The 25380-nt window shown below is 45.7% G+C and overlaps 1 protein-coding gene across 2 annotated transcripts; it reads left to right on the top strand.

The window, feature by feature from the left end:
• The first annotated feature begins 2886 nt into the window (after window positions 1–2886).
• Window positions 2887–25292, top strand: bcl2l13 (BCL2 like 13). Of its 2 annotated transcripts, none has more exons than XM_080545295.1 (7): window positions 2887–2928; window positions 4278–4474; window positions 8826–8924; window positions 9055–9211; window positions 9602–9674; window positions 10032–10160; window positions 21295–25292. In XM_080545295.1, exons 2-7 carry the CDS (start codon window positions 4339–4341, stop codon window positions 22318–22320), a joined length of 1620 nt encoding a protein of 539 aa, XP_080401421.1. In that variant the 5' UTR covers window positions 2887–2928; window positions 4278–4338; the 3' UTR covers window positions 22321–25292. The 2 variants fall into 2 exon arrangements, with proteins under 2 accessions (XP_080401421.1, XP_080401422.1); XM_080545296.1 differs by lacking the exon at window positions 2887–2928 and adding an exon at window positions 3441–3523.
• The last annotated feature ends 88 nt before the right edge of the window (window positions 25293–25380 follow it).

Raw genomic sequence — 25380 nt, 5'->3', positions numbered from 1 at the left:
CACGTTGTCTAACCAGGTACAGTACAGTACACACAGTAGTAAAGTGCAAGAATTCTAATACTGCAAGGCAACTATCGATAAAAGGATTGTCTCTTAGTGTCTAATAGTAAAAAATAAAATAATGAACGAGCACAGACATAATAGAGTACAAAATCTCTTTTTCATACACAAATAATACATGAACAAGTAAAACCTTGTCTAAGTTGTACAATAACCTGAAGCTTATTATGTTCTGCATTACATATATTACAAATCACAGCAGGGATATGTACAGAAAAAGAACATATTACAAATACATCTTTGTCATTTCTTATAATTTGGATCAAATGTACATAAATAAATCTTCATAATCACCATAAATATGTGTTATAATTAAAACTGTGTTACAGCCTACAAGATGCAGAAGAAAAAAACTATTTTAAAGGATGGATATTCTTTCACTACTGTTGAAAGATCAGAAATGATATTTAAAAAACAAAAACGTTCTTTGGCTCAGCCTTTATTGCACTCTTACTCCTTCAGAAACTGAAGGTATTCTGTTGACAGTACAGTAAGGGATGGAAATGAAGGTTTTCGAAGCCATGCAACAAATATTGCACAACGGAACTGCTTTGGTAGAGGGAACTAAAATATAAATAGTAGATTTTAAAAAGTCAATGTACAACAGTTAACACTTGGTGGTGGGGGTTAACCCTTTCCTTCCCCACGTCCAGGCTGACTACGTGATGGGGGGCAGACACTGGGACGGGGACTCTCCGTCCGTGCCCACCTCCACCTGGGGCTTGATGACGATGTGTATGGACCTCTCATGCTTGCCGTCCCTGGCCACGCCCTCACACAACTCCTCCTCTGCCGAGGCACCAATGGGACGCAGCCTCTCCACCGTCGCCATCTGGCCCTGAGGGGCGGAGGTGTCGCTCTTCAGCTTGTCGTTGCCGTTGGCGTCCGTCCCCACCTTCTCTGCTGCTTAATAAAAGGAGGAGGAGGACTTGTTATTTATTTTGTATACGTTTTTAGGGCATTTCTGCTTTATTAGGAGATTGACAGGAGAGAGTAGAGATTGACAAGAAGGATGGGTGAGGGAGAGGAGGGAGGACATAACAGGATACATTAATAATGTATATTTGAAAAAACATAATGGAATGTAAAAACTTTGACGCTCAATATCTCTGAACTGCCCTAAACGGAGATATAACCTTCTCATTCTAAACGGAGATATAACCTTCTCATTCTAAACGGAGATAGAACCTTATCATTCTAAACGGAGATAGAACCTTATCATTCTAAACGGAGATAGAACCTTATCATTCTAAACGGAGATAGAACCTTCTCATTCTAAACGGAGATAGAACCTTCTCATTCTAAACGGAGATAGAACCTTATCATTCTAAACTCACGCGCTGATTATGAACATGATGATCATCTGTTATGTTTATCTTATTGGTGAATCGTGAATGTATTGTACTGTTTCCCTCCCACTTATTATTACTACAGCCAGGCCAGGTTAACATTGTGTCTGTGGATTATATACTGCATTGTAGTGCTCATCTGAGCTAGGAAATATTTAATAAATCAACTCTGAGAATTTAGAAGTTCCCCCACTCTGAGCTCTGTCCAAGTCAAGGACCCCCGTGAACTAGCCCTTCTCTCGACCTGGATGTTTGTGTATCCGATCATGTGACTTGTCGTTATTTTATCCATTATTTGAAAATGTATATTATAACACAACATATATAACACAACATATCAAATAACAGTGCTTCATCATAATATCCCAGAACATCGCAGTTCACTATGTGAATCCAACTCTAGTCTCCCTCCTCAATAGAGTAATGACATGTATGTCCGCATGATGGCGCCACATTCACACGAGTGTCTGTTTATCTGTTTATCTGTTTATCTGTCAAAGTCAAGTGCTCAAACATCATCATTTGTGTTCCAAACTTTTACTGATGTAGTTGTACAAACATATAGGCCTATAGACAAATAATCATATTAGGATTCTCACGGGATGCCAATTTATATAGCCTCCTAGTGTCACTCCACGTTATCTTTTCTCTGCATAACATAAGAGGACAATTCAGAGAACTAGTAATGAATTATGAAAGTGATCATTAAATAGAATTTTATGTGAACTATCAAATCACTATTCCAGATTGACATCTGAATGCAGCAGCCTCAAAATCATGCACAAGTGCATTCACACATACTGTTAATACTTTATTATCATGTATGCACTTAAAATAATCAATAATAATGTATTATATATACATAATATAATAATAATAATATAATATAATATAATATAATATAATATAATATGAATATGAATAAGTCATTTGACCTCTCTCTACAGTCTACACTATGCTGCACGTTGTCCACATAATGGCTGTTGTTCTGTCTACGAATTAGAGAAGTGAGAGCCACGCTCAACCAAGCTTTTTTGTTAATAAAGGAAAGATAAAAACGCACACGGCACACCCCAGAGACACCGTTAGTAGGGTGTTAGGTCACGTGACAGAATGTGGAACGCTAGCATAATTCTACAAAAATAAACATGAACTACAAATATCAAATGCACTTTTGGGGGCAATTATATGACAATATATTGTTATATTTCAACATTAAAATATTATATTTTAATTATTATTATTATTGCGGCATTATTATTATTATTATATTATTATATATAATTATTATAATTATATTTAATATACCTCTATGTGTTTTATTTTTATTTTTTTAAGTATTGTATTATTTCGTCAATGTCCGTTTTGATCATCATAACTTAAGTTATGCGTTAGGAAAAGAACTGTTTCGCTCCTCTGCTGGTAGTGTGTGTGTGCGCGAGCCTCTCACGTTGTTTTTCCTCCACACGCTTTTTTAGCAGGACTGAAATTGCCTCGCGGGACCAGGTCTGGACGCAGGGTAAGAAGGTGCTCATAGGAAACTAATGCATGGGGTTTCTACTTCTAGGACAATAGCTCGGGGATTACGACAACAAGAACTAGTTGCCTTTAATTGCAATGTTGCAATAGTACTCTAATGGTGTTAGAGAAGTTAGCTAGGACCTGCAAGGAGGAGGAGGTGTGGTAGCTATAGCATGCAGCATGCACAGCTAGCGGAAACTATTGGGACATGGGCTGTGTTCGAAATGGCATACTAGCATACTGCATACTAGCATACTCAATTAGTATATACTGCATACTGCTTACTACATTCATAATAAGTATGCCAATACCAGCTGACCGAAAATCTAGTTACATACATTTCTTGCATACTCAAATTTCACATAATCTACAGTGTGAACGCACTACATACTCAAAATCTACGTCATATCTAGTATGATTAGTAAGCTAGTATGCCATTCCGAACACAGCCATGGACCTGGCGAGATGCCGCGAGGCGCGAGCTCAATGTGTCTAAGCTGCAGTGGGCGACAGCAGTAATACTTAGCCTTACATGCACAACTGTGACATTTAACATCGAACTCAGGCAGCACTCTCTCTCTCTGTAAGCCAAGGTGAATGTTGCACGGATGTTAGCTGATCTGATGTGTGTCACTTGCATTGCATTACGCATGCCAGGCAGCAGCTGCTCTATTATATACTCTTAATATCGAGGTCAAATACAGTAGCGAATGGATGTATTTGCACGTTGCAAAGGGCTACACAACCTCTGCCATGTAACATCTTTGTAAACTTGGAGGTCAGTGGATTGTGTTGTTGTCTAATGTGATGGTGGGTGAGCATGGCGGACTACTTCCACGTTCCGAAAGGCACTCTGTCTGTGTACTTGTGTGTCATTGGCTTCTGACAATGTTTCCATCTCGAATGGTTCACCCACAGCAGCGATATGAATGTGTCTGATGATCATGAGATAGTGTGAGACTCTTCTGTGCATAAAATAGATTGTGAGTAAGCACTGGCACTGATGCCCCCCAGGGTGTCTGATGCACGTGTTAATACGCATGCAATACGAGATGCAACCCTGATAACCATGTGTGTCTGATTCCAGTTCATGTTATGCCAGCCAGGACCAGTGTGCAAACTTAAAATGGTGTCACACTTTGATATTAGGCTTAGATTTCACACAAACTGTAATTAGGCTGTCATACTATGGTATTTGGCTTAGATTTCACATAGTCTCACAGGTTGTATAGTAACAGGTTGGTGCACAACATGCTCTAAATAGATGACTTTTGTCCTTGTACACTCATACACTTGTCTGTCCTTGTACACTCATTGTGCTTTATCGCTATGTTTCCGTACTTTCAGGAGTTTCAAGAATTTTCCAGATTTGACTGCATGTGCCTGAGTCATCTGACGCATCTGTTCAATGGCTGCCTCGGGCTCCACCTCCACCTCCACCTCCACCAGCGTGCCTGAGGGTTTCCACTACGAGACCCAATACGTCGTCCTCAACTACCTGGGTCTGCTGCCACCCTCCCGGCCACACGCCGCCGGTGCTGAAGGTAAAGACAGACCATCTAGGGGCGCTTAGGTGGCGTAGTGGATTAAGCGCTGACCATGTAACCGCAGGGCTCCCGGTTCGATTCCAGCCGCGGACATATCCTGCATGTCATCCCTCCTCTCTCTCTCACCCATCCTTCCTGTCATAATCTCTACTATATCTGTCATTAAAAAGAAAAATATGAGTGGGACTGCCCCACTCAGAAAAAATAACTTAAAAAAAAAGAAAAAAAGAAGACAATTTGCTCTGCACACCCCCTTTATCAATGACACTGACCCCCCTAAATGAGGACAGAAGGAGAGGGGATTGAGAGAGAGAGAGTGTAGGCAGATTGGCCTATCTTCCTTTCCGCTGACTCATTAGAATACGTGCAGTGATTGCTCTCTTGGCAATGTCTCTGGGCATTAAAACCTGCCCAGTGGCTTTAGAACAGAGACTTTTGTGGGCCGTTGGACTGTTTGTTTGTGTTCTTGTCTTTATTCTAGCAGCTGCCCCGAGAACCCTGCCATGCCTGCACAGCGTGTGTTTGGGCAGCCATTGGAAGCATGACCTCCAAGCACGCTGCCCCTGTTGTCCCCTAGTGTTGCTGAGGTTGAACAACAGCATGTGTCATGTATGTAAACATTGCTGACACTGCTGGCAGTGGCATGGAGGAAGATGTTCCTAGATGGCAGCTTGTGTTGTATCATCAGTGTTGCTTTGGTTCAGCCTGGGTCAGTCCCCCAGGTCAGTCAACCCCAGCCTTGTGGACCCAGCCGACTCGGCCATAGTCTGACCTGCTCTCTCTACAGCAAAGTGCCGGACAGGGTTCCCGCGCTGGTCTTAAAAAGCCTTTAAGTCTAAAATCCAGCAATCCAATTTATAAGGCCTTAAAAGCCCACCGATTGCAGTTATTCGGTCTAAAGATGAGGTGATAGGTCTGAAAAATGAGATCCTGCAAGGAAATCAGTCCGACCACATCTATTTACGCGGAAATGAATCAAGCTGGAACCAAAAAAATGCCAATTTCGCTTCCTTTTTTGTCTGTATGGCAGTGAAATCCCTAATTTCATCACCTCGAGGATGACAAAAAGCTATCATATGGTGTCGTGAATAGGTCAAAAAGTCTATTCAAAGAGGTCTAAAAAAGGTCTAAAAAGGTCTTAAATTTGACTTGTTGATACTTGTAGGGAACCCTGTCTCTCTTTAGCGAAGTTCTGGAGCATCAATCTGGGGTTTTTCCAAGGCCTTCCAGATGTTCCATTTGATACCTGCGTTGAATATGAATGAAGGTGACTCTTAGACATAAAAAGCCATTTGACCCTCAGGCAGAGACAGGAGTGTATGTGGATTCCTCCATATTTCCTGTCCCCCTGTTTTGTCATTCTGTGGGCCGTCGATGGGTGAAGGGGGGGAGAGAGAGATGTGTGGCTGATCCCTGCTTTCCGCTTGGCCCGCTCCGCGTTCTGACAGCCTGTCGTGTGCAATCACCGTTGGATTACTCACACGCTAGCGGGCCAGAGCAATGAGGGGCGCAGCACAGGCTGGCTGGACGGACGGAGTGCTGAACCAGCACCTAGCCTAGGAAAACCAACACTGAACCTCACACAGCGAGTGAATGTGTGAGAGGCAGGGAGAGGGACTGGCAGAATGAAAAGAAAGCATTCTAGCGTTGTGAGTCTGCCAATTGCCCTTAGATGATTCACTTCACTTTAGGCAAATGTTCTCGTTGTAAGTTGTTTTGCATAAAATCTTATGCTAAATGAAGGAGAGGATTGATGAATGGAAACTCGGTGTTGAAGGGTCTCCTGGCTACAATACAGTTCCACTCTCTCTCACTCTTTCTCCTAGCAATAAGCCAATATACCATGTAAATTAGGCTACTTGTATTTCTATATAACACTCTGGAATCAACCTCTCAGCAGTACTCGATTCTGGTCAGCAGACCGACTTCAATGGAAACATAAAAGGTGATTTGTTTCCTTCATTGGTTGCATGTGTCCTGCCTGGCTGGTGTCCTTGGTTTAGCTGTGCTGCTTTCAGACAAAGGAGAGCAGGGGCACGGGGCTAGCCCTGGGCACAGTCAGACAGCTGGCACGCTGACAGCATAGTGGAAGTGACCAAGGCGTTTTTTAATGGAGGGAGTCACTGAGGGAGCATCATCATCATCACTGATCCAATGAAATCCCTCTTCGTCATAGTTTGGCGTTTCCCACAATCCTCTCTGGGTGAATGGGGCATTCATGTGGTAACCAATTTCATAACTTAGTCATGGAGAGTTTGAGGTCTCTCTGTGTGTGTGTGTGTGAGTGTGCGTGTGCGTGTGTGTGCGTGTGTGTGTGTGTGCGTGTGTGCATGCGTGCGTGCAAGTGTACTGCTGTGGCCCATTGTGTGGGTCTCTATGCCCCCAGCAGCCCGAATGTTGTCAATAATTCACTAGCGTGTGTGTGTGTGTGTGTGTGCATGAGTGTGTGGTGTGTGTGTGTGTGTGTGTGTGTCTGGATGCACGCAATGGGAGGAGAGGCCCTCCGGTCCCTTTGAGGAGAGAGAGGCAAGGAGGAGAAGGGAGGGAGGGAGGGAGGGAGGGAGGGAGGGAGGGAGGGCTTCTTGAGAGTGGGAGCTGCACCTTGTGTACACTCAGTGCTGTATAACCCTTATGGCTAAGTTTGCATGTTGTGAATCCACCCAGGACTGCTCAGTTTGGTAAACTGTGCATATTGAATGTTATTTAATTTTATGTAGGAGAGATGAGAGGTAGAGAGGTGTTATGGTGTGTTATGCCATAGGTTCACGACCCTGGTCATGGAGCTGGGGATGGGGGTTACTGTCGCTTTGTGTGTGAGTTGAACGGCAACTGGAGCAAGGCTATAGGTCTGGTTTCTATAGGCTGCCGTTCCAAAGGTCTTTTCCTTACAGTCGCTGGTTCTTTCATGTAACATTATAACCAAACTCTCACCCGTTACATACAGTATGTACAGTTATTGATCTGCACTTATTACATCATATGTCATTACTTGTCATGACCTGCACTTATTACATCATATGTCATTATGCCCCGTCCCTCTGGAACGCCCTCCCCAACCACAGCAGACAGGCCAACACCCTCCCAACTTTTAAACAGGCCCTCAAAACCCACCTCTTCAAGCTCGCCTTCACCAGTTAACCCTCTCCCCCTCCCCTTCCCATGTGTCCCCAGCACTACCTTAATTAGGCCCCTATACTTTCTTTTATTTATTTTTGTTTCTTTTTATTATTACTTCTCTAATCTTTTCAGTTTGTAAAGTGTCTTTGAGTGTCTAGAAAAGTGCTATATGTCTAATTTATTATTATTATTATTACTTCAGAGAGTGATAATGAGAAAGTAGTCAATGAACGTACGGTAGCATAGTCAAATATAACCTCACTTTTTTCAGATGAGTTGTGACGGTCATAAATCCTTTGAGAGGTTCTCTCTTAATTAGATTCCTGTCTTTGAGGTGCCAGCTGAACCGCCTGTTGCTTAGGCCCTGAATGGCATTAACAAAAACATCGCTCTCTGACGTATGTATTTATGGAAATTCCTTTTGTTGATATCCTTTTGTTTTCATAGTTTCATTTCAATCCAGCCTGTTTTTCATCAGCAAATGACAAATGTCTTTGGAGATGAGGTTACTTCAGGGGAAAATACCATAACAGGATGCCAAGAAGCACTACTGTTTTGGCCAAGAAATTGTGTCAACTAAAGGGCTCTGCACACAGCGTGCGATTTCTGTTGCGCGTCAACATTCCATTTTGAAGTTTGAATGGAAGTCTATGAGAACATCGCATCTCAACACACACGGCCCCGATTTTAATCGCACGGCGAAAATTCGATTCCATTCATTTTGAATGGGACAAAGCACACGGCGTGCGAGTTTTGTCGCACTGCTTTGTCCCATTCAAAATGAATGGAATCGAATTTTCGCCGTGCGATTAAAATCGGGGCCGTGTGTGTTGAGATGCGATGTTCTCATAGACTTCCATTCAAACTTCAAAATGGAATGTTGACGCGCAACAGAAATCGCACGCTGTGTGCATTGGCCTTAAGAGGTTTTGCTCTCACGTATAGATCAATTAAGAGTGAGATTGAATATCCAGTGGTCGTCCCAGATTGTGATATATCGGGCCTGTGTGGGTTTATGCACTTAAATCATGATAGCTTTGTGATTGTGATGTCTAGGGCCGGTTTCCCAGACAAGGCTTAAGCCTAATCGTAGACTGAAAAGCATCTTCAATGGAGATCTTACATCGAAAGTGTGATTTAGTCCAGGACTAGGCTTAAGCCTTGTCTGTGAAACCGGGCCCCTAATCTTGTTGCAATTGTCACTCATCATTTGTATCTCCCCTTTAAACAGGAGATGACCAGAAGAGAGAAAACGAGAGGGAGAGGAACAGAGTGATGAAGGGACAGATAGAGGAAGAACTACGACGACTGGAAGACGATATCTCATTCTGTAAGAGGGAACACACACACACACACACACACACACACGACTGACACATTCTATTTCATTCAATCCCTTCCATGACACACTATCTGACCTGTTCTTCTCTCTGTGTGTGTGTGTGTGTGTGTGTGTGTAGCCTTCTCCAACACAGGCTTTGACTGTAATACGTCTCCGGTGTTCAGTCCGGCCAACCCAGAGAGCTCCATCGAGGACTGCCTGGCTGCTCTGGGAGACAGGGTAGCCCGAGACCTGGACACCCACCTGGAGTCCTCTGTCCACACACTCCTCAGCGGGTGAGCACCTGCAGTAGGGTTGGGCGGTTTTACGGTTAAAACGAAAACCAGAGTTTAAAAAAAAAAGAAAGAAAAGGAAGAGTTTCAATGGAAAATGTCTGACAGTCCAACTTAGAAGTTGTTTGGTCAGTGGCCTTATGTGACCTGCTTCTGAAAAAGATCTCTTAAATTAGTAAACCAATCTCAAGGTTGAATTCAATATTGTGTTTTCACATTGCCTTAGGGAACACTTCCTGTTACACAGTTGTTAAAGGTGACATTGGTCGTTATGAAAGGTTGAAAATGACACCGCACACAAGTTTGCCGTCTCTCAAGTTGCAGTTATTCATGGTCATTGCTGACAGATCACTGAGGTGTGTGTGTGTGTGTGTGTGTGTGTGTGTGTTGCAGGCCCTTGGACTACGAGCGCTTCCGAGACGCAGCACACGGGGTCTCCTACCACACACGGGGCGGCTGGAACAAGGTGACGACAAATCTCTCTGCTCTCTCTACTCTTCCACGGCCACTCCCTCTCAATCTCTCTACTCACCATCACTGACTGACGGCCTGTAAGGCCCTGTCCAAAACTACCCCACAGCCTGTTATCCTAGTCTATCCATATGGAGTGTGTACATCATCTAGGTCTGAACCAATCAGATAGATGTAAGCAGTGTTCCACAGATAGGTGGAGCCGTCATCATTTTGCTTACACCTATTCACTTCCTTCAGATCTGCAAAGACCTCCAGTACATGGTAGGGGGCTACCTCAGAGGGCTGGGGGCTTGTCTGAGCTGGCAGTGACTCTCCTCTTCCCTCTCCTCTCTCCCCCTCGTCTCTCCAGGTGTTGGTTCCCCTGGTGCTGCTGCAGGCCTTGCAGGGAGAGGGGATGTCCCTGGCCACACTGCTGCCTCTGGGGGTCCGCTTCCTGGAGGACAACGAGGCAGACTACATCATCCAGCAGGGGGGATGGGTGAGTGGGAACTGGGCTGGGGAGGCGGGGTGGGGGGCGCACTGGGCTGGGGAGAGGGGTGGATGGGTGAGGTGCACTGGGCTGGGAGTAGAGGGGTGGATAGAATGGGGCAGGGGAAGAGCTCTGAAAGGAAGAAAGAAATGTGGATTGTTTATTTGCAATGGCCTACGATAAACCATGTATGTGTGTCTCTGACCCTGTTTTTCACTACATTTTGTCCAAGCAGATAAAGTGAATACAATATATATATATATACAATATATATATATATATACAATATAGTGAATACAATATAGCCAGAGGAGGGCGCCAGAGATTCACCCTTTTGGTTAGTTTGCCTCTTAGTTGGTATAGAATAGAGAATAACCAAATTCGTACTTTTTTAATTTGTTGTTGTTGTAAAGGTTGCTGCGTTTCTTCGTCATTATAGATTATAATCAATGTCAAAGGAAAATGGGCTTGTCTGTGTGAACTCTCCCTGCAATGAGAACCTGACACCTGATTGTTCTGTAAGGTGCTGAGCCGGTGAGGCATTTAATCCTCTCAGTCTCATTTAAAAAGCAGGCTGTCCTGATTCAGCCTAGTTTAGGTGACCGGAGAAATCAGCTCGAGTGGTGCTCAGTTACTCCTCTTCCTCTGCGTCTGGAGGTAGTTTGGTCGTCTGTCTAAAGACGGACGTTGTTCTGGTTATGAAATAGAACAGTCGAACTGCTGTGGATCCATGTGTCGATTTAAAGTTGATGAATAGCACCCCCCCCCCCCCCCCCTGCATGTAAATTAGGACTGATATGCTTTTTGCTGAAAGTCTTGAGGTGATACAGTCATGCACTGTGTTTTCACTTTCAAATGATTCTTATTATTATTATTATTACTATTATTATTATAATTTCGAGAAGCCTCACTCTGATACTGTAGACTATGCAGTTGAACATAGGATTGTGTTCATATATTAGACAGTCACGGCCATGTAACTGAACTCATTTGTTTAAGACAACACGCCTGGATATCTGCTCTGCGTCTGCTCTTTCAAGTCTCCACCAACCAGGACATCTGCATAGCCAACACCGTATAACCATAACGTCTGCTATAAACTAACAGCCATCAGCTTATCAGAACATTTCTCCTCCTCTTCCAGGCGCTCTGCGTATATGTGTACGTCGTTAGCCAGCTAGCATTGTCATGGGTAGAACACTGCGCCACAGATGGCTCCTAGCCTTGTGAATGAGGTCATACTGGCCAAGGTCACGTGACCCGGTGATAACGGGTAGTAGGGTAGCCATTGTCTCCTCATGCGGTCTCCCTTTGCGCACGAATGTTTCTCGGCTACACCAACACGGACACATACAGGCTCTGTGTTACTGTAAGTCTGCACTGGACAGATCTCTGGGTCAGGGACAGCAGAGGGAGGGATGAAGAGAGAGTGGGGGGGTAGAGGGATGGTGAGTTTGAGCATGGGACCGAGGGAGGGAGAGTGTGCGAGGGAGGGAGGGAGTGTGAGTGGGGGGTGGGCTATGACAAGCCTAGCGAGGACTCCTATGCAGCACAGTCAAAGCTCCATTTCTGTGACCGCTGCCTGTGGGTGCACATCTCTCCAGCTGTGTCCTCCCTTCTCTCCATTCTTCGTCTCTGTCGCTCTCTCTCCCTCTCTGTGGTTTTGGACTCCCTCTGGACTTTTGCCCTCTTGTGTGTGTAGTCGCCGGGTGAAAGGAGCCTGAGCCAGGTAGGAGATTATTTATCTTGTGGGTTTTTTCGGTGGTGTTTGTTTGTGTGCGTGGATAGGAAGAGGGACTGAGGGAGAATATCGGGGAATGTGTGGTCTCTATGATTGATGAACTCTGGACCGCATCCGCAGGGAAGGACACGCGTCTCACTCCTCCAGATCTGGTTTCAGCTCGTCTAAACCGTTAAGTGAAGTGTGTGGATATACGAGTTTACTTTTGGAGCATTAGTGAACAGACACGCGACAAGAACACGAGAAGCATCTCCGTTCTGTCTCTTCGCCCCTTTTACCACGGACCGTTTACAAGCCACTCCAAATTCACAAGTCGCCTGTTTGTCTCCTATTAGGTGTTCTTTCATGGTTAGTTAAAGTTAGTGTCAGTCTGATCAGAGATCAGCAGATTGTATTAGACCATTCGTTCATTGTGCCCCTTCTTCCTGGTGACAGTGCTGTGGGTCCCCCGCCGTGTTCGGGGGGGCTCTTATGTTGCCGTAGTTAATTACATCAGAAACAAAAAGGATTGTGACCCCAATATCGTGTCCACTTCATTTGGCAACAACAAGACCAGCGTCTCATAAATCCACCACAGCCACGGGGGGGCGGAGGGCAGGGGGGGGCCGGGGGGGGGATGATGAGCAAGCAAGGGAAATACACTGGAGAGACATTTTGAAAAGGACTGTTACAGACACAGAGTAGACCAAACATACATTGACCTTGTGCATCTCAGTCTGCTTGTTTTGGGCGGTATTGGGCTGATGATGCTCTCTGTGTACGTCAGGGAACTGTGTTAAACTTCTCGTCTCGTGTTAAGATCATTATCTGAATTCAAAGTGTCTTTGTCTGTAAACCCCCTACCCACTTCTCCCTCACTCCTGTCTGTCTGTCTGTCTCTCGGTGTCTCTAACCCTCCCTCTGCCTGCCTGCCTGTCTGTCTGTGTCTCTAAACCTGTCTGCCTGTCTGTCTGTGTCTCTAAACCTGTCTGTCTGTCTGTCAGTGTCTCTAACCCTGCCTGTCTGCCTGTCTGTCTGTCTCAGCCCCTCTTTCCCCTCTTTCCTCCGGTCTGTATGAAAGGCAGCCAAGGGGCAGACAGACACACTGGCCCGCTGTCCTTCAGGATGACAGTGAGAAGTGCTTGGCTGTGGTCTGACTGTGCAGGACGACCATGTTGAATTACAGACCTTGGTCGTATGTGATGGAATACGACTCTGGTTGCTAGGAAGTGACACGGCAACTCCAATTCCAATACTGCCTCTTGACCCCTTCTCTGAAAGGTTATCGAAGAGAATGACGCTAGAATGGTTCTGTTCTGTGCAATATAACGTTTATAAAAAAAAGAAAGAAAATAGATTCACCTCATGAACTGTTGGTTTTGGACTAGTATGCCAGTCATTGAGAGATGACTCGTGTCACTCAAATGTGGGTCGACTCGACATGACATTCCAGTTGAAACTACTCAGATGTAAGCCTGCTCTCAAAAAGGTCACAAACTGGGTGGCTCAGCCAGCCAAGAGTAAGCACTTTCTTTCGTATTTGTACCGTTTAATATTGGTGACAGTTTCTGTCACCCTTCGAAATCGGCCACAAATCATATTTCAGGGTGAGGTGCTGAGGGCATTCCGGGCCCGCGCCGTGTCAGGAGTCCGCACTTGTCTCCCTGAACAAACAGTAACAGTAATGTTACGTAAGCGCTGTCTCCCTGCTGCTGAGAGGGAATGCGTGGGATCGGCGCCTCACTTCTCCCCTGCAGTCTGTAAATGAGGCGATGCAGTAGGAGATCCAGAAATAAACCTTCATAAATCCCCTGAAACCTCACCAGAGGCCAGGCTGCCCTACTTCTACCCAGCCTGCCAGCGCCGTGCCAAGGCCCTGGCACCTCTGGCCCAGCGGACCTGAGCTCCTGACAGGGAGGCAGCCATAGAGAATCATAGTCATAGTCAATTGTATTTAAACACGCACCAAACTACACCGGTTTAGGGCGACTCTAAAAACAGAGAGTAGACATGATGGAATATGGTAACAATAAGGACGACAAAATAAACAAACTAAATAAGCACGGAGGACGTCTAACATTCAAAGCCGGCCGCACATATTTAAAGACAGACATTCATACGACGCTAACACATCAGGAACATCTCAGTAGCCAAGTTCACGGGCAGTAGTGCGTTTTAAGCAGAGTCTTGAAAGTCTCTAGATCAGGGGGTGGCTGTCTTGATGTTCAGTGGGAGGTCGTTCCAAGAGAGCTCCCCCTCCCTCCCTCCCTCCCTCCCTCCCTCGGCCTGCCTGGGCAGCATTCAAGCTGCTGATGGAACCTGCGTCACACACCGACACACAGCCAGGTAGCCATGACGACCGCCAGAGCTGGTCTCAAGGTCTTCTGGTTGGAGGTTAGGGCAGGACAGGACAGGACAGGCCCTTTTTTATATTCAGCTCTGGTCTGAAGCAGGTCAGGTCAGGTGACGTGTTATATTAATTCACCCATATGGCTGTTCCTATCAGGCCAGCTGCTTGGGGGTAATTCACCCAGAATGCAGTGCACCTGTTATTCACTCCTCCGAACAACTCTTCATTTTCTGGACCGATTCTCCTTTTCCGTGGAGGATTATGGGAGCTGTGTTATTGTTCCTTAGGAGTAATAGATTCATTGGATGAGGGAGGACTGACAGGATTACCAGAGCAGGCATGAACCCCCAGGTAGCTTGGTTGGGTGATACATGATTAATGTGTGAACGGTCATTGTGTTTCTGTGTGTACAGGGCGACAGACCAGTGTTGCCAGATGGGATTGTTTTCCAGCCTAACCACAGTCTAAAAAGCCGCCCAGTGTGATCATAAGAATACGCCCAATCTGGCAACACTGCTACAGACCACTCCAGTCACGCACATACAGTCAGCGGGACTTCAGAGCACCCTGTGCTGATTGAGATGCACGGTTAGAATGGGCCCCAGAGGGTTAAACAGAATCTGTGCATTGTAGGTCAGCCTGCTGTGCTTTCTTTCTCTGCTTCTCAGCTGCTTTCTCTGCCAGACCCCCCCGGCCCCCAACCCAACTGACGTTCAGTGTGATTGAATTTCTCATTGATCTGGTCTGTAACATTGCTGATCTGTGTATTTATACAGAGATGGTGTTTAATTTGCTAATGTACATTGATGTAATTGAGATGGTGATGAACAGTCATGCCAGTTATGACATCCTCCAGGGCCTCACTACCAGCAGGAGCTCTGCTGTGTTACATAAGACCATAACGAACACACTTATCTGCAGAGCACACGGTTCCCCGCCCAATAGACATGCATCTGTACACACCAACACATAAGGGCTACGTGGAGGCTAAACATTAGCTCCTGATAAGAGGACAATAACGGTTGTTTCTTTCATAACATGGTGGGGGGGGGCTGAGAAATCAATACAAAAACTATCCTTGAACACGAGGTCCCAGTTCTAATATTTGGGTTGGCAAAGAGATGTGGCATGTTGACTGTAGCTGTCAGCAAAGTCACACATGCCTGCGACAGAGGCCCTATATGGGGAAGGGAAGGGTGGTGGTGGTGGTAGTGGGGGGAGGGCGTGTTTAGGGATGCATGTTTACCTTATTTAAGGAATAGAGGGGATCTCTTCTCTTCTGGATACAGTCAGTATGTTAGAGGTGTCTGCATGTCCTAGGTGTGACACTGGTCTGTCAGGTTGAACACATACCTCATGATACAAAGGGCATACTGTAGATTGAAACAGTACTAGTAAGGCAAGGCAAGTTTATTTGTATAGCACATTTCATACAACAGGGGCAATTCAAAGTGCTTTACATACATTATTTAAAATTACGGCAAGAGGAGCATAAGAAAATAAAAATTACAATGAATAAAAGCAAATATAAGAAGTAAATAGATAAAACATTTAAAAAGTCTGATATGTATTTTGGTCCAAGACCATTTAGTGATTTGTATGTAATTAGGAGGATTTTGAATTCAATTCTCTGAGAGACTGGTAGCCAGTGCAGGGATCTCAGGATTGGTGTAATGTGTTCAAATTTCTTTGTTTTTGTTAGGACCCTAGCAGCGGCATTTTGGATGAGCTGCAATTTACGAACAGCTCCTTTAGATAGGCCTGTTCGTAGACCATTACAATAATCAAGTCTACTCGAAACAAATGCATGGATGAGTTTTTCAAGGTCTTGCTTGGACATGAAACCTCTCATTCTTGTTATGTTTTTCAGGTGATAGTAGGCTGATTTAGCTATCGAGTTTATGTGGCTGTTGAAGTTTAGATCGGAGTCTAGAATTACACCAAGATTTCTGACCTGTTTTTTTGTTTGAAGAGAGAGAGAATCAAGTTTTGCACTGACTTTCGATCTTTTGTCAGGTGCACCGAATACAATTATCTCCGTTTTGTCCTTGTTTAGTTGGAGGAAGTTTTGTGTCATCCAGGCGTTTATTTGCTCAATGCAATTACAGAGATTGTCAATGGGACTATAGTCGTTCGGTGAGAGGGCTATGTAGATTTGAGTGTCATCCGCATAGTTGTGGTAGGTAACTGTTAGTGCTAGTGCTAGTAACAGCAGGACTAGGACAAGTATGCTCTTGCTTTTTACTCTGTCTGCTCTGTGTTCAGCCATGGTGGGCGGAAGGGAGGGGGGGCGCCCAGCGGTGCAGTGGACTTTAACGGTGGAAATGTGGGGGTGTCACTTCCATCATTGTTTGTACAGAGGTTTCCACACTGCATTGTTCAATGTATAATACTACTGACTACCTAGAGAGGGAAGGGTTGTGTAAGAGCTGTTCCGCCCTCGTCCTGTGAGGAGGGGCTGTTGGAATGTGTGTGTGTGTGTGTGTGTGTGCGTGTGTGCGTGTGTGCGTGTGTGTGTGTGTGTGTGTATGTAGCATGTTTGTCTTGGGGCGAGGGTGGAGAGCCGTGGAACCCGCCTGACAACAGATAAACAGCAGAAACTCAGCCACGTTAAGACACAGCGCTCTACTGGCTGTAATTACAGTAGTGTGTGTGTCTTTGCCTGAACACGGTGTGCATATTATCGGGAGGTTAGAGAAAGGGGACGTTGGTGGACGTTGGTGTGTTTTCGCCAAGACAGTGAAGGTGAGTGAGAACTACTGGTGGTGGTGCTTCTCTTCAGGTTTGTTCTGTTGGGATGATAGTAAATATTAAATATCTTGATGTATCTCTGATGGGTTTGATCTCTTACATTATTTCCTATTAGTGGTGGAGATACAGTGTAACAATCATGTCTAGGCTATACATTATCATGCGTTGCCTCCAGGATAAAGTCCTCTCCTCGTTTTTACTCATTGGCCAGTTTCAAGGTTTTTAGGGCAGATGGGCATCACGGATAGCGTTTATTACTGTTTTAACTAGATGTCCTTTGAGACTGGAAGATAGCAGTTGAAAGAGTTCTATGGCCTCTATATAGGCGAGGGTCTCTACTGCTGATTATAGGCCGAGTTATCTACATGTTGACTTAACCCACCTAAAGAACCAGAACTTGTGACTCTCTCAGCTTGAAACCCAGCCCATTGGCTTTAAAACAACATGGCTGCCTTGACAACCATAAGGCTGGGCCGAGAGAGGAGGGAGGATTTTTAGAAAAAACATACACACACACACACCACGCACGCACGCACGCACGCAAATCAGCTTAGTAGTGAATAGTGAGTGAATGCTGGGATGGGATGGCGTTTGTTTTAATCCCCATTCTCCCGGGCTGCGGCCTGGTCCCTGTCGAGGGATTGTCCTTGTAAGGAGAATAACCTTCAGTCCTCTCATCTCCGTCCTGTCACAGGGTAAACTGTAGTTTACATAGATTACAGTAACGGCCTCGTCGGTAGTCAAATAGTCTAGATGTGTCATGCAAAAAAGTGGTCAGCCTCCTTTGAATGGAAGACATGTTATTTATTATACCATAAAAACTGTTGAACCATATCTAATGCTCTGGAGAGGGAGATGGGGTGAGGTTGGTTCAACTGGAGCTGTCTCTGTTGCTGTTCTTTCTTGTCAGTTCCATCCCCCCCACGGCACCCTGCTGCCCCCTCTCTGCTGTGCTGCCCTGCAGTGTGAGTGTGGTCCTGTGGCGAGTGTTCACACTTTCAGTCACACACAGAAGCCAGGTTAGAAAGACCAGCCCTGGCCCTGGGTCTGCCTAGCTCAGAACCTGCTAGTGGTGTACAACTCGGACTCCAAATTGCAAACTGTCCTTAAATTAATCATTCTGCAATGTCAGTGTGCTTGTGCGTGTGCAGTGGGCTAGAGATGCATTGGTAGAAGACTGCCATTCTCTACTCTACAAGACATTAGCTACTGTTTTTGTTGCCTCAGCCAAAAATTTGTAGTGGAATTTTGGAATTATCAAAAAAAAATTGGCCACCTCTGCCGTGTCAGCCTAGGCCAGGGAGGATCCAGCTGCTCTGCCATATGGCACTTTTCCATTGACCAGACCGGTACGGCACGCACCTGGAGCGAGCCGGGACAGTAGGAGGAGTTAAGTGTCATAAGAGCACTTCACTTTAATAAGCACTATCATGGGCAGGGCTGAGGATACACCAGGCCACACCAGAGCAGAACAAAGGGGAACTCCTGATTTAAGACTCAGAAAATCATGCTGAGGAATTGAAAGTACCATATAAAGGTAGGGATCTGCCTCGCGGTGGTGTAGCGGTCTAAGCACTGGCCACTAGTGCAAGTTGCCCACCGGGGACTGGGATCGTATCCCAGCTCGCCAGATCCGGATATGGCTGGGGCACACACGGGGAGAGGCATATTGGGCGGCCGCTCCCGAGGGCGGTATAGGAGTAGTTCCGGACAAGGATCCGTCGCGCAACACCGCCCCCGTCTGGTGCTGGAGTAACGGTACTGGGCTCGAGGAGCCAGTCAGCTAGTCTGCCTGGCGCCCTCCTCTGGGACTGCCGGCCACGGGGTCGTGCGGCGGATCCTACGCAATAGGCAATAGGCAGGGGATAATTGGATGCTAGGTTGGGTTCAATTGGCTACCAAATTGGGTGAAAAGGGGATAAAATCTGAAAATAAATAAATAAATAGATCTAGGGACAGTAAGAGGGGGTGGGGGGGGGGTGTGTGTGTCCTTTTGGTGAACTCGAGGAGGTATGAGGAAAGGGCCATTGTGTCACAGTTTAAGCCTATTAAGACAGTACACAGAGCAATCACACTGTTTTCTACATGACAGCCTGGAGTAGACCAATCTATTGTCTGTCTAAGTGGAGCAGCCATTCAAGTGTTTACTTTCTCCTAGCCTAGACAGTGCCACTGGCTTGTGTACACAGTAAATGTCCCTGGGGCTTAGAAAAAGTCATAGCAGAGTTCTCACTCGCCATTGTGCGCCGTACACACTCTCACCGTACACACTCTGGCCTCTATCTCCCTCTCCGCATCTCCCTCAGTCCTCTACAGGCTGAGAGACGAGGTAATGGCCACCCACACATGTTAAGTGCTGGATGTTAAAGCTGCCTACACAAAAGCTTTCCTTCGTGCTGACAAAAGCCTGAAATAGCCTTCTACTCATGAGGTTTATATGAAAAGCTTAGCCTATGGGTTATCCATACATGCACTCGGTGAATACTTTATTAGGAACACTATACTGATACTGGGTAAGGCCTCCCTTTGCTCTCAAAAACAGCCGCAATTCTTCGTGGCATTGATTCCACAAGATGTTGGAAACATTCCTTTGATATTCTGATCCAGGATTTTATGCATTGGTGACGTTGCATGAATGAGAAGGTGTACAGGGGCCGGTTGCATAAAGACAGACTCAGTCTTAGACTTAGATCTCACTTTAAGTCAGACTTGCTATAGACTCAAAAATGTTCCTGTTGCATAAAGGTAGCCTATGAGTGACTAAAGTAAGACTGACTTAGATAGCCTGTCACGCAATGCATTCTAGGTAAAATAAGACACTTGACAGAAAGGTAAGGAGGCTAACTTTCTAACCTCAAAATAAGTCTGTCTTATTTTTTTATGCAACAGGCAGTCTTAATTAGACTGGTCTAACCTGAGAATATAAGACTAGTCTAATAAGGCTTAAACCAGTCTTTGATCTATCTTTATGCAACCAGCCCCAGATGTTCAGTAGAGTGCTCGGTGAGTGTACATGCAGTGTGAGCATATGATGTTACATCATCTGATATGCATTATGTAATCATCACAGATGGTATCTGGCCCGTGGTTATTTATTCCTTCAGCACACCACTAGGTGTCATGAAAGCCATAGGAGGAGGGAACGGCTCTTTATTTACTCTTTTTTAACGAGGAATTCTGCATGGTACTTGCAATTGGGGGGGTAATGTGTTAATAACCTATGCTTTCAATAAGCTCTGAGCAGAGTTGGGTCCCAGTTCCAGCTCAGATTAGCAGCATACTGTGCGTCTCATGGGGCCATTGACCTGCAGTAGCTACTGTAACTGACCTGCGGCTGCTCTGAGGAGGCCTGAAGAAGTCTCTGTTTCAGCACTGTCATCACCAGCAGAATAATTAATGTAGCCGTTTAATAATTGATGCCCACCTGCTCTCGTGTGGTTTTTACAGCAGCTGAAGAGTCCTGTGGTCCTTGTTAAAGTCCTTTGTTAATGGTGTCTAACTGTTAGATGTATGTTAGGCTAACAATATACAGTACAAGCTTGACACAAAACAGTTGGCAGTAAACCACAATGTACTGTAAACGGGGCTTTGTGATATCCTTTGCGAACAATCAGGAAGTTGGCTCGACTTCAAACTGCTCTGTGGAAGCGTTCATGACGCAGATGGGCTGCTGCTTTGCATTTCTATCCGATGGGGTTTTCACCACAACACAGCCTACTGCTGCTGTCTATATGAAAGTGAAGGCTGCAGTTGAAGTTCATTGAAACTCTTTGTTTTCAACACTCCACAGGTTTCATGTTGACAAACTAGTTTTGACATGTCGATTAGGATCTAGCCTACTTGGTGCATGACATTTTGGTGCAAGTACATTTTCCAACAATTGTTTACAGACAGATTATTTCATTTATAATTCACTATAACACCATTCCTGTGGGTCAGAAAGTTGTATGTGTATGTGCCTTTTAAACAGCTTGGAAAATGATGTCATGGCTTTAGAAGCTTCTGAAGGCTAATTGACATAATTTGAGTCAATTGGAGGTGTACCTGTGGATGTGTTTTAAGGCCTCCCTTCAAAGTCAGTGCCTCTATACTTTTACTTGAAGTTGTTTGAATATTTGAAAAGGGCAGTTGGGAAGATAGAGAGGACAGGCTTTGTCATAAGCTTTCTAGATAACCCATGCAATTGATAGATGGTTGTTACCGTATATTTACTGTTAGCACTCTATTTGATTGCTGTTAGCACTCTTTTGATTAACGGAACATTTGCACACTCTTAATGCTATTCCACACTGAACTCTCTCTCTCTCTCTCTCCTCTCTCAGGGAACAGTGTTTAGCCTGGAGGAAGAGGAGGACCAGAACGTGATCATAGCCGAGGACAGCAACGACATCTACATCCTGTCTGGAGACCAGCTCCCCGGGCAGCTCAGTCCTCCCGCGTCGCTGCTGTGCACCGGGGACAGCAGCGGGCCGGGTTCCTGGCAGACGGAGAGTCTACCCGCGTCTCTGGCAGGCCACGAGTCCTGGGCACAGGTGGGTATGATGGATCCCGAAGACATCAAGAGCCTGGACAGCAACGAGGGCGTGGCCCTGGCCGAGGAGCGCAGCGAGAACAACTCCTCCAACTCGGACATCGTGCACGTGGAGCGCGAGGAGGCGGAGCTCCTGGACGAAGGCGGGTCCGAGGCGGGGCCCGAGCTGCAGGAGAGCATGATGAGCGTGCTGGGCACGGAGAGCGATCTGGCCGAGTTGAGGGCGGCGGAGCTTAGGGACGAGACCCCCCCGCCTCCGTCACAGCCTATCCCGTCAGCCCCGGCGTCCCTCGTGTCTCTGGAGGAGCCGGTCGTCATAGAGACGCCCGTCGGCGTGTCGGCGGCCGAGCCTTTCGTTTCCTCAGAGCCAGAGCGCCCTGCTCCCCCCGCTGCTGCTGCTGCCCCCCCGTCAGAGCCTGAACCCCCCGCTCCGGTCCCCGTGGCTGAGCCAGAGCCCATCGCCGCTCCTGTGAGGGCAGCGTCCCCGTCGCCAGTCAAGGAGCCCCCCGCTCCCCCGGCCCCAGCACCCGCAGAACCAGAACCAGAGCCAGAACCTGTCACCGCCGAACCCCCCCAAACAGAGCCCCTCAGAGCTCCAGAGGAGCCCCCTCAGCCTGAGCCTCAGTCAGAGACCGTGCAGGAGCCTGCGTATGTCCCCCTCCTGGCAGCACCTGTCGCGGAGGCCCCCGCCGGAGAGGCCCCGGTCCAGACGGAGCCCGAGTCAGCCGAGCTCCCAGTGCTGCTGTACGGTGGCGCCGCCCTGGTGGCCATCGCCGCCGTGGTGGCCTACGGAGCCCTGACCTACAGGAGGAAGTAAACAAACAAAGCTCCAAGGTTCCAGATTCCAAGCCCCGTCCAGAAACAACCCCCTAACCCCCCTACTCTCTAGACACTTGAGTAAGATCTGATGGGATTGAATAATAGGGATGGGTGTAAGCAAGATGGCGAAGATTCCCACCTAACGTATCGGAGGGCATGGTGTAGTTACTATGACCTTCCTCATACTGATCCGTACCTTTCAGATCTAGAAAAAGTGTTTAGGATGAAGGGGCAGCAGATTGTTTTTGGACCTAGCCCCAGACCTCACCTCATCTTCTCTGGCTCACTGCTGGTAATCTGAGCACCAGATGTGCGCGCACACACACACACCATGGGAAATCATGAACTCCTACTCCTGCTCCATTATTTTATTTTCCTCTCTTATCTCTCCTGTTTGACGACGTTTGAATCACAGTATGTTTGTTTGTTTGTTTTCAGTCAACCCATCACATCTCAATGTCCGGAGAACATTATGTTGTATTTCTCTGGGTTGGTTTTTCACGGGGGTGGGAGGAGGTTTTGTGCCATCTGAACGCACACAAACAAGATGTATTTTGCCCGTTCTCTTGACTGATGTTTGGCCTGGGTACCCCTTTCTCTTTCAGAGCCTGAATTATGGTTGGCAAGGGTTAAAAGTTCACGAACACCACAAAGAAAAGGGAACCGATTCCAATTGTTGTTTGTTCCATCTCTGTCTGTTATACAATTTACTCACAAATTTCCATTGAAAACAAGTCGGGAGTTTTGAATTTGCAGAAATAAATGAGGTTTATTTTTTTGGGACAGATAAAATATTTAACTGGATCTCTTGATTTGATTTTATTATCGTGTACCTGCAGGATGTCAAATTGGAATACAAGAAGCACTGTACTTTGGATCCTAATGTGCCTAGTTGATGAAATAATGTTGCTTTCAGCCATTAGTGACAGAATTGAGCCATTTAAGTGGGCAATCAGATTATTGATACACATGGCATTTGACTGTGATTTAACTCACCCTAAAATGTGAAGTAGATAGTTGGTTTGAACGTTTGTTTTTCCATATTAAAAGGTTAATATTAAAAGATTGTGTATTAAATCTACAGATGTGATATGATGACTCGACTTAAGCAAATGGTTGTTAATACTTAGATCATGTGTTAATACTCATCCTCTCATGTGAATGAGATTCTATAAGCCCTTCTGTATAGTAAAGAGCATCCACAAAGAACAGGGCCACTGTTAGAAAAGAGGATGTACTTACCATTATCCTCAACTTCACTTCTGTCATTGAGTCTAATCAGATTACATTATAATGAGGAGTCTAGACTTACTGCATTAGGGTAATAACTGCAATAAAAGGGTTTTTCAATCGTGTCATTAAAAGAGGGGCTAGATCTGAGGATACACTGCTGCATGTTATTACCAGCCATGGGGATTGTCATAAAAGTATGTGGGGGGGGGGATGTAAATTCACCATTCAGGGTGTAAAGGGTGCATCCTTGAAAGAAATAATGTTTTAGAATTTCTGGTATAGAACTGAAATCGGTCACTTTCAACCCTGTGTGTTAACTACTTGTATGTGTTTGCGTGAGTGAAAATGTCAACCACTCCTTTAGAAGAAAAGAAAAAGCCAGCTTAACCATGGCAACCATGGTCAACACTATTCCAGGTACTGTTCTGTTGTTGTCAGGGAATGGAGGGTTGGGAAAGACTGCACTAAGACTCGTTCTGTCGCTACGATTTATCATCATTAAAGTCAGTTACATTTGTAGAAACATTTTTCTTTTTCTTCTTAATAAGAGGGGGACAAACGGTCCTATATATAGATGAAAATCTTCAAATATGTGTTCCTTCGTTTATCTGGCACTGTGAGTGGACTATATCAAAGTCCTCTTGAGAGATGTTATTTGATTGTTGTCCTGATTAACACGTCATTCTGTCATTCCCAACTCTCCAATCTATCGGTGAATAACCTCAAAGGGGGGGGGGGGGGCTGCCTTTCTACAGCTATTCAAACTTCCCGGTTCTCAGTCCTATTATTGTGCCAGGTGTTTGTTCCTTCTGCTGGCCCCGACTGCCCACGCAGCACTGCCTTGCCATTCCTGCTGTAACCCCATAGCGTGCCTACCTTGTATAATAGAGACTGAACAGTTTTATCATCTGCTCCGCTGGCAGTTTCCCACTCTCAAACCTCTATCTGCTCTTAAAGGTCGGGGGGGGGGGGCTGTCCACCACGTGATGATGAGTGGGAACTCCAACGCCAGCCCTGCCACAGACAATCGATATAACCACCAACATGTTGATGACATCTCCCACAAGGGGAAGATCAGATATCCTCCTGCTCATTTTGTTTGTGTAAAAATGGAATCCAAAAATAAAATCTACACTGTAGGCCTCAGGTGTCCAAGAGTACAAGTATAACACTTATTTTTGTACAGTTATGTTTAACCCAGGGGCACTCAATTCCCATATTTATCAGTCATGTTGAGTAGGAAATGTATTACGTACTATCGGAACGGTGATGTCACTGAACCTACTACAGAAATGTTACACTGGAAACTGGTCGTATACTTTGGGGTGTAAAGAGTGCATTTTACCTGATCACTCGCTTGTTACCTGCTCACTTGGTCAATTCTAGTGTGCAGTACAAATGTACACTGGAATCACTAACCCCCCCACCCACACACACACACAAACACACTACTGCTTAGCCAGGTGAAATTACAACCATGTGTGCTCGAAGGGCTATGGGGTGAACGGCTAGTGGGTGAGAACATGGGAGGAAGTATGGTTATTGACTATAAAGGTTTGAACAAGTTACATTTTCCATTGAACAGACATGTAAACAGGATGCTTTCATTTCTGTCAGTGTTACAACCAGGAATGCATATGATATGAATCTGAAACCATGTACAAAGGGAAACACTGAGGATTTGGAAAGTACAGTATGGGTTGTTGTGGATGTAAAAGCCCAAACATGGCACGTTGTACTGAGTTTCCTCTAATGTACAGTTTGAGACCAGATTAAATGAATGATTTAAACTGTGTCTGTGTTTGGAGGATCTGATTAAGTGTAT

Source organism: Nansenia antarctica, assembly GCF_963989245.1.
Source record: "Nansenia antarctica genome assembly, chromosome: 14".
Classification (NCBI taxonomy): Eukaryota; Metazoa; Chordata; class Actinopteri; order Argentiniformes; family Microstomatidae; genus Nansenia; species Nansenia antarctica.
The sequence above is the reverse complement of the archived record's forward strand: the minus strand, read 5'-3'. Positions and strand labels throughout refer to the sequence as shown.